The 10,064-nt window shown below is 39.7% G+C and overlaps 1 protein-coding gene across 2 annotated transcripts in view; it reads left to right on the forward strand.

Annotated features, from left to right (window-relative positions):
• The window catches only part of ASPH (aspartate beta-hydroxylase), a 231,714-nt gene that overhangs the window by 70,214 nt on the left and 151,436 nt on the right, over positions 1-10,064 (forward strand). For both annotated transcript variants that reach the window (XM_012661431.1, XM_012661432.1), the window contains 7 exons: positions 92-220; positions 1,382-1,414; positions 2,374-2,430; positions 2,944-2,991; positions 3,463-3,495; positions 8,254-8,322; positions 8,623-8,658. In XM_012661431.1, coding sequence (XP_012516885.1) covers positions 92-220; positions 1,382-1,414; positions 2,374-2,430; positions 2,944-2,991; positions 3,463-3,495; positions 8,254-8,322; positions 8,623-8,658 — 405 coding nt within the window. The remainder of the gene's footprint in view (positions 1-91; positions 221-1,381; positions 1,415-2,373; positions 2,431-2,943; positions 2,992-3,462; positions 3,496-8,253; positions 8,323-8,622; positions 8,659-10,064) is intronic.

The raw sequence follows: 10,064 nt of genomic DNA on the forward strand, positions 1-10,064 counted from the left end.
AGGGGGGTGGCAGCCCTTCCAAGTGACTTCTGTGTGTAAGTTGGCTGTGGCCAGTGGGCCCTCACTATAGACTGGTGTCCCTTTGTCATAGTTGAAGAAGACCTGCAGCAACAAGAGGGTGGACCAGCTGGAGAACCACAACCAGAGGATAACGATTTCCTTACAGCGACTGATGTAGATGATCAGTTTGAGACCCTGGAACCTGAAACGTTTCATGAAGGTAGAGCACTTTTTTTTTGTTTGTTTGTTTCAGAATAAAATACAATAGACGATTTAGAATTATTGAAGATTTTCTTAAACTCCTTCAAAACTAATATTTAACTTATCTAAATTTTTTTTAAGTTGGAGCTTAAAGCTTTAATTAAAGTGATTTTTCCCCCAAAATAAATAGATATTCCGATTTTGCTTCAAAATACTTTTAAGAGAAACTTAAAATGTATAAATTTCTTATGAAAAGTAGGTGAAATACTTAACAAACTACTTTTACTGTATTCTCCTGCTTAGGTTGCTATTTGTTATGTGAAATTCAGACAACCAATGAAATATTTGACTTGACAATCTTTCACAGGCTCTTGTTCAACATGAACTCCGTAACTACCGTGGGTAGAACACATTTCTTAGCTTCTATACCAGGCACCAGCAAACTGTTTTTGTAAATGGACAGATAGTAAATATTTTAGGCTTTGCAGACCGTACAGTCTCTGTCGCAACTACTCAGCTCTGCTGTCAGCACAAAAGCCACCAGAGATAATACCTAAATTTCTATAAAAGTTTATTTACATAAATAAAGTTTATATAAAAGTTTATTTACAAAATCCTGCACAATATAGCTGGTAAATGGTTGCAAGGACTTTTTTAAAGCATGCAAGTAATGAAAAAGTGAAGTTTATCTCCTCACGGTATTTAATATATTGAGAATTTACTTTAGAAACAGGCAGCTTCTAATTTGTTAGAGGATATATTTCAAAAAGCTTACATCCATGCTTGTTTGAAAGGCATGGATAGAAGCTCTCTAGAAAACGGTGGGACAGGTCTGGAAAATAGAACACTGTAGTGAAATGCGAAGCGGACTAGAGATTAGCACTTCTCCTGGTCCAGCCTTTGTCACTGTTACTCCATACAAACCGTCCTCTCTTTAGCGGAGTGTGTGGTGTTCATCAACCTGTGGTTGTTGAGGGGATCAAGTATGCGAACGTGTGAGACATTTCAGAGTGTAGCTCCAGTGAAAGATGAAGTGTTAAGCAGACATTTAACATTTCCGTGTTTCACTTTAATAGTTATTTCTTTTAAAATAAAATTAATCATAAGCATAGATTCAGAATATACCAGAATATGTACGCCATTTTATGAAAGTAGTAATATCAATCTGATGTGTTTTCAGAAACTGTGGAGAATTACCATGTGGAAGAGACAGGTGAGATTTTAATTTAATACTCTTCTTTCTCAATTACAGTGAATCTTTTCCTTTGAGACATCATCATAAGATTATATATGTAATAGTATCTACTATTATTTATTAGTAACAATATAAATTATTTAACATATCACATGATATATGCTTAATAATTTTATTACATACCATGTATTAATATATTATCTTGTGAATATAGTTTTTCTGTTTTGAAGTCTATTTCTTGAGGATAAACTCCCGGTAGTGGAATTATGAGTTTTGTAACCTTAAGTTACAGAATTTTGTAGCCTTAAGTCACAAAGTCAATGTAATATCAGAGTTGTGTTTGGTCAGGTGTCATGCACCCCAGAAGGTACCCTGGAGATGGACACATCATCCGTCAGCAAGCCTGTGTCGTTGGCTAGTTTTTCTGCAATGCTGTAACAGATCATTCTTAACCGTGCTTGAGGACCATGTGATGTTGTTGGCTGTATCGTTTTAACAATATATATCTGTAAAAACTAGAACTATGTTTTGGTCTAAGAGAAACACATGGAGTGGCCAGTATCAAGTCCAAATGAGGGCTGGGGATGGGTGCATCCTCGCTCAGGCTCGCTCTGCGGCAGGTGCTTGCTGGCTGGGCAGGAAGACTCACCTGCACTGCTCTCTCTCTGTCTCTGTCTCTCTCATTTTTATTTGCTGACTGTAGTTGAATCCACATAAACTAAATGAGAACATAGCTTTATTATTTTGTGGTAGGGCTATAAACCCATTGATGACGAGGTCTGCCTTATTCATCTTTGCATTTTGCATTTAGCATAGTTAATAACTATTTGTTCTATGAGTGGAATGTTTGAACATCATTATGCTTTGATGTCACAGTTCTATCATTACTAGAAATTGTACTTCTGTGATTTTGATGATCACATGTTATCCTTATTCCAGACACATTTATAATTTCCTAATTGTTTCCTAACTTGTAGTTTCACAGGACTATAATCAGGATATGGAAGAGATGATGTATGAACAGGAAAATCCAGGTTTGTGAATGTTAAAATTATCAACATGTGTTTCTGTTTGAGGCAGTGGTCAAGGCCGTTTAAACCCAGGGTTAATGATTCACTCTCATGAAACACAGATCTCTTTATATTTATAATCACTTTTGATTGCCCAGATAGTTATAGGGATTTCTGAATATGGTTTATATTACATGGGGAAATGAGGGAAAAAGGGGTTGTGTTTTTCAAACCACTACAAAGATTCTGGTCTTCGTAGGTAGGATGTTGCAAAGAATATTTGGAAATTGAAGAGGTGGGATGATGTAGCAGAGTCAGGCTGGGTGCAAATCCTTGTTCTGTTTCCTATCCTTTCTTGTCTTTGTGATTTGGCAAATTAGGGAACATTATTCAGCTTAAATTTTATTAAACGATAATGACAGTATCTGCCTTACAAGGTTGCGAAGATGAGAATTAATTTGTGAATCTTTTAGAATAGCGTCTGGTAACGTGTTCGGTTTTTTCATTTTTGGCAAAGGTGTGTTTTTGTTTTTTTAGATTCCAGTGAACCAGTAGTAGATGATGAAAGATTGCACCATGATGCAGGTATTAAATGAACGTTTTCATTAGATTTTAAATGTTACTTAATGTTTTTCAATTGCAGTGCCATGTTTACCTGGTGATTTTTCTTTTAAAGGAGTCAAAGAAGTAATTTTAGCACCTAATGCATGACATTTTGTCTTGTAACAAAATTAGACTATTAAAAGCACACCAGGCTTTCATATTTCATCTTATCTACTAACGCCTCCATAACAAAACATGATGTTAAATCCTAACGCTACTTTTGTGTGTCTTATTCTGTGCCAATTTGAGGAATTTTGTTTGACGATAATTTACCTGCCCTTTCCTTTAGTTGCTTTTGGGCAGAAGCATTTATTACTGACTGTGCAGACATTAATGTTTAAAGGAGTAGAATTCTGGTTTGAGATTAAGTTGTTGTTGCTTTTTAGCTAAGCAGTTATACAGAATGACTCATTTAATACTTACTTTGTTTTTATTCTCTTTTTTTTTTTGCAGATGGCGTAACATACCAAGACTATGATGAACAAGGTTTGAAAATGTTTCTTAATCTTCAGCCACCTACTTGTTTTAAAATATGCCATAGTTTGACTATAAAACATAGAGAATTATGTTTTAAGCTATAAATATCATAACTTAAAATATCCAAGTGAATGGTAGTTTTCAAAGAATTCCCTTGGGGAGATTGCCTATTCCAGCAGTTCTGCCAATGCCTAAATAATCTCCTAAATTCCTTACGAATCATTAGGAGGCAGTTACAAGTCATTCAAGACAACTGATCTCATTATTTTATAGCCATCTCTCTCTTTTTATTAAAATATGTATGAACTGCTACTTTAGTCAAGTGTTTAACTACTCTTGCTGATTCTACAAGTTAATCCTACTCTCAAAGATGACTGATTTGCTAGCTTGAGGAAGGTTAAGAAGAATTGGTTTCCAAGCTTAAAGGCAACATGGAAAAAATAGTTCTGGCAAAATCTGTGGCATGGGCAGCATCTGATTCAGACTTAGGCCTTTGTAACTCTTCTGTGTCCAAGCATTTCATGTACTGTTCTATTGAACTCCATGAAGTAGATCATATTTGCTCTACTTCCCACAAATAAGGTTCAGAGAACAAATAATTTGTCCCAAGATTATATGACTAAGAAATGATACAGCCAGGCATCGTGGTTCAGGTTTGTAATCCCAGCAACTTGGGCAGCTTAAGGATGTCTTGAGACCAGGAGTCTTGCAACAGAGCAAGACCCCATCTCTAAAAAAAAAAAAAAATGACAAAAAATTAGCCACACATGGTGGCATGCACCTGTAGTCCCAGTTACTCAGGAGACTGAGGCAGGGGGATCACTTGAGCCCAGGAGCTCCAGGCTGCAGTGAGCTATGATTACACCACTGCACTCCATTCAGCCTGGGTGACAGAGTGACAACTCATCTCTTAAGAAAAAAGAAAGAAAGAAAGAAAGAGGGAAAGAAAGAAGGAAAAGAAAGAAAAAGAAATGACAACTCATCTCTTAAAAAGAAGAAAGAAAGAAAGAGAGCGAGAGAAAGAAAGAAAAGAAATGATACAGCCAATGATGTATCCTTTTTATTTCATTATCTTCAAATATGATTCTCTAGAAAGAGGTCAGTTGGGTATAAGTTTGTGTGTAAAGCAGAAAAGATGAAGAAATATGTCATGATTGAGTGGAATATGGAAGACTTTCCACATTCTAGATGGTTTTAGGCTTGAAGTTCAAATATGAATAACATAGGATTCCTCCTTTAAAGGAGTTCTTATAGCTGGTGACTCACAATTGAAGAAAATTAGAAATGACTATGTGTAGGCCTGATATGTTAACTTAAGACTTGAGACCCTACCAGGGTCATCATCCATAGTGACTGTTTCTAATGGAATATAAATGATACCATGGGAAGAACCCTGGATTGTGTCTTTAGGTATGGATAATCCTTTTATAAGAAGTTGAAGAACTTGGCCCCAAGATTATATTTAGATTTTTTGTCCAATCTTGAATTTGAAGAAGAGAATAATAATTTACAAATTAAAAGTTGTGTGCAGAGATGGGATTTGAGATACTTTTCTAATTTCTGCCAACCATTGTAGTGTTTTTTGAAAACTTACTAGAAAGAACATGTTTAGAATGCAATTTGCAGACTAGATCTAAAGAAATTTAAAATCAAACTTGTAAGAAGTATAAAATTAGATACCAAGCTAAAAAGATATTGTAAAAATGAACGTATTTCATTAATTTTAGAAGTATCATAATAAATGTAATTTAAAATGTTAAAAAAAGGATAATTAGTACGACCTAAGGGATTATCAAGATTTGATAAGATACTTTGGATTACCTTGCTATAGAACATAAGCTTTGTTTTTTTTTTTTTAAGACAGAGTCTCACTCTGTTGTCTGGGCTAGAGTGCCGTGGTGTCAGCCTAGCTCACTGTAACCTCCAACACCTGGGCCCAAGCAATCCTCCTGCCTCAGCCTCCCAAGTAGCTGGGACTACAGGGGCGCACCAACATGCCTGGCTAATTTTTTTTTTTATATATATATTTTTAGTTGCCTGGCTAATTTTTTCTATTTTTAGTAGAGACAGGATCAAACATAAACTTTTTCAAACATAATAGATCTAACTAAACAGAGGATTATTCACTATATGCTAAAAAGATACCTTTGTGGCAATTCGGAACCAGACTAGGGAAACCAAGTAACTGTCATATAAGTGAAGCTGTAAGTAGAGTAAAAACAAAACCATCTTTCAGCAGGAGAACAGAATATATTCTATATTAAACTCCCCACCTCCAGGACCTGGAAAGCATATGGTTTGATAGAGCCATTGCAGGAACCAGCTTTCCACATCAAAGATACAGAAAGCATGACACCGGCATTGGACAAACCCAGGAAGCAACAGTACAGTGTTGCCATCTGATTGATTTGTTTACTCATACACTGCATATTTATGTAGTATGTTGTGTCCAAAACACACAACACTGGAACAGTTCTAGTGAGGAACACACACATGGTACGTGTTTGGGTATGGATCTAATATTTTAGCAGAGGGGTAGAAATTAAACAATTCCAATGTAGTCTTCAATTATAGTTGCGGTAGGTGCTGGGGAGAACAAGTAGAGTGTTTAATAAGGGCATACTAGAGACCTTCTTGGTTTGTGGATGAGGCCAGGCCTTCCGAAGTTTGAGCTAAGGTGAGAGCAGTGGGCAGGCAAGCAAGCGTCAGGACAGTCGTGTGAGGTCTCGGAGGTGAACTTGCAGAGAAGAGGGACGGGGCTGAGATGGTCCAGAGGATACCTGTAAAGGAGGCCAAGGACATTCATCTTCACCTTAGGGTGCTGTGCAGGGGCACCCCAAATCAAATCTGCATTTTTAAAAGATCAAGGGGTCTGAAATTTAGCCAATGGACTGGAGAGAGACAAGAGTCAACGCGGGGAGACCAGCTGGGATACTGCAGTCATCTGAATCTCATCTTTCCCTGAGTCATGTCTCTGCCTAACGAGAAGCCAAAGGAGATGAGTTTCAAGAAAGAGGTGTCCAGTGGTGCTGCCAAGAGCCATGTGAGATGAGCGCCAAAAATGTGCATGAGACCTAGCCCCGCAGTGGTGTCACAGGTGACCATAGCCAGACCCATTTCGAGGGACAGGTTGGAGAGAGACGATAGTGGTTTAGACTAGGGTGGTGGCAGTGACAGTGGAGGGAAGTGGATAAAGCGGAGAAATATTCAGAAGGTGGAATCGGCAGGGCTGTAGGCATGGGTGTAGCTGGGGAGAGAGCAAGGTGCTGAGAGCCATGTCCACTCTTCTGGCTCTGTGGCCCGGTGGCTGCGGGGGCTCTTGCTAAGACAGGACAGCCTGGAAGACACGGACGGGGTGGGAGGTCATCAGTCCAGTCCGTGTATGTTGACAGTGACATTTCTTTGAGGCATCCAAGAGGAGAGATCAAATTAGCCATTTGCTGGTGCTTAACTCTCAGAAGACAAATCTAGTTTGTGGTTCTGGCATGGGAATTATGCGTGTATACGTGGTCATCGGGGCCAAACTCAGATCTCTTAGGGAGAGCAGATAGAGGGGGACCAGGGGATGTTCTATGGCTGGACTTTGAAGAAGCCCAACATTTAATGCCTACTAAGAAAAAGATGAAGTGATAAGGAAGATTGAGAAGGAGAGTACGGTCACACTGAAGTCCAGGGCCAGTGGTGTTTGGAAAGGAAGGCATGTTGCAAAGAGGCCTAATTCGGTAAATGCTGGCTGGTGCCCCTCGGCTTAGATGAGGTGCTCGCTGGTGGTCTCCGGGGTCAGGGCCTGCAGGCAGATGGGAGTGGGTTGAGGAGGGTGGAGGTGCAAGGAGGAGCCATGGTCATGTGTGGACGCCTCCTCGAAGAAGTTAGATAGTGAAGTGGAGGAAAGGGAGGATGACAGGAAGCAAGCTCAACGAAGGGTCGCTTTGTTTTTTTCAGTTGGTAGAGGCGTGGGCATATTTAAATGCGGGCACCACTCGGGAACAGAGTGAGCACACATTCACTGCTTCCTCATCTTCCAAATGCCTCCAAAAGGATAGAACAATATGTTAAAAAATAGTCCCATCCCGTACCCAATACTGGGAATAATGTCTGAAAGATAGTAGGTGTTCACAAATATTTCTTTACTAAACGAATAAAACAATAAATTTATAACTAAGCAGGGAAAGTAAGAAAGTTCTCTTGTAGTGCACCAGAAAACTGGAGACATTTTGGAAGGTCAGGCTGACTGAGAAAGCTGCAGGGCACTGGGCACAGGAGAGGACTGTGCAGAGAGAAGCCTGCTTGCAGCAGAGCAGAGGAGAAGCACGGAGCCTCGTGCCGGGGAATGAGAGGAGGAAGGGGCAGTGCATCGAGGCCTGCCAGCTGACACCGCATTCTTGGGCTGGCAGCAGGGTCCTTTGCCCCCAGCTTAAAGATCTGAGCATTGTTCCATAAACAAAGATCCCTGGTGAAAACTGGGATCCAGGATGATTAGTAGGGTAGAGCTTCAGCTAACTCAAAAGCTCCACCACAAACATGAAGGAAAATTCATAAAGGCAATAAGTGGCTGACCTAGAATTTAAAGCCAGGACTGTTTCAGTCCAGACCAAACTCTTCCCCACCCTTCTCTAGTCTGCTATTTCCCAGTGACTAAGCCCTGCATGTTCAAAGATGGATAGATAAGATGTTATCTCTGCCCTTGAAACATGCTGTTAAGTTTTGTGTTATAATAGAAGTTATGCAGTGCTATAAAGGATTATTTTTTCTTGTTTTCTTTAATAGTATATGAACCTTCAGAAAACGAACCTTTGGAAAATGAACCTTCAGAAAATGAAGTGACAGAAATCTCAGGTGAGTTTATTCTGTAAATGGAAGTTTCTTGCAAGTTAATACTCCCCTATGTTTGTTAAAACTCTTATAACTTGTGGAACAAAGAATCAATGTAGTGAGAAATACAAGACACTTTCAAGTCATCAAGAAAGTAATTGGGTATTGAAATTCAAGATGAAATTAAAGTTGATATCCCAGTATAAGTACTCTATAAAAAGACCCAGTTTAAAAAGGACCAAATTTAGATATCTGAGTGGATAGGAGTTAATTTAGGAATCTGAGGGGAGGTGAGTTAATGTAAGATGTGTTTGCTTTTTTTAGATAATGCTGTAGAAGATTCAAACGTAATTTCAGAAGGTAAGTTAATTTCATAGAAATAGTTTTACCTTCCATTGAAGAAGATGTTCATTTATTCAACAGTATTTATTGAGCATTTTCTACTTGCTATCTGTGCAGTGCTCGAGAGCTAGCAGTGTAAGAGTATAAGGCAGAAATCCTGTTTATTGGGGTAGACATTCCAGGGGCCAAACAGATAATAAATAAAGTAATTGAAGTTTATGAAAAGTGCAGTGCTGGCAATAAAAACAGAATACTGTAATGAGCAACTGCTGAGGGTGTGGAGGCCTAAATGGGGTAGGTGACCCTCCACGAAGCAGTGATCTAATGAAAAGGCGTTAGGTGTGGGCAGAGGTGGGTCGAAAGTGGGGTCCTTTGTATTCTTTTCAGGTAGGAAAAAAACCTTTTTATTGGAAGTGAAGAATGGTTTCTGAAAAACAAAAATAGTTGCACATATTAAATAGTGGTGCTTAAATGCAGCTTAGGTTTATGTAGTTCTTAATGGTTTACAGTATATTGTAATTCTTTCACGTATATTATTTCAGTTGCTTCTCACAGTAGCACTGCGGAGGAGGTAGAGCGGAGATCTTTGTACTTATTTCACAAATGAAAAACTGAAACTGGAGCAAGGTCAGGTGACTGGCTCGCCCCAGGCTCCATAGCTGTAAGTGGCCAAGTGGGTGTGTGACCCAGAACGGGGCTCGAAGTTGACCGCATGGGGACACATGAAATTTAGCAATAGTAGGTTGCCACAAGTAGCGTGGAACGGAAAATTTTGCTCATGGAATTACTTTTAGAATTCATGTAAGAGCAGCTGATTGTCAGTTTTCAGATTAAATGTTACTGGTTTTGAGCTTGGTTAGGCAGAATGGACAATGGGATGGAACAGTCAACTGCTGGAGGAGGTGGGTGTGGAGGGGGGGGAGACTACAGTTGCCCTCTTGTCCACTTGGCGGCTGGGGGAGACCTCCGCACGGTGCTGCGGGTCCGCTGTGTGCCAGCAGGTCCCTCTCCATGTGGCAGGGCTGGTGGAGCTGAGATTTTCTCCTACTCGTTTCTCCATGAGGAATACTAGTGTTCTGAAGAATATAGCTGAGTCTATATATTTGTTCAGCAAGAATAAGAAAATGGAAACCCAAAATCCCCAGGAAGAACTTCATCCAACCTGCTCCTACATAGGTTTTGTGCATTATACAATGCATTATACAATTTGACTCTGCCTTTCTTGGGTTAGAAATACAGTTTTTTCTTAAGACTTTTCAGGCATTTCGATAAGCTGATAGAGGTCATGGCAGAGACTGCTAAGGGAATTCCCTTTGGTGGACGAGGGGCGTGGGGCTGTGCACATTGTTCCCAGCCTGCGGCTTCTGTGCTGGGCGCCTGCAGCCCCTGCCTGGACAGTGAGGGGGAGCTCCTCTTCACACATC

This window comes from Propithecus coquereli, unplaced genomic scaffold (genome assembly GCF_000956105.1).
Source record: "Propithecus coquereli isolate 6110/MARCELLA unplaced genomic scaffold, Pcoq_1.0 Scaffold71, whole genome shotgun sequence".
Lineage (NCBI taxonomy): Eukaryota > Metazoa > Chordata > Mammalia > Primates > Indriidae > Propithecus > Propithecus coquereli.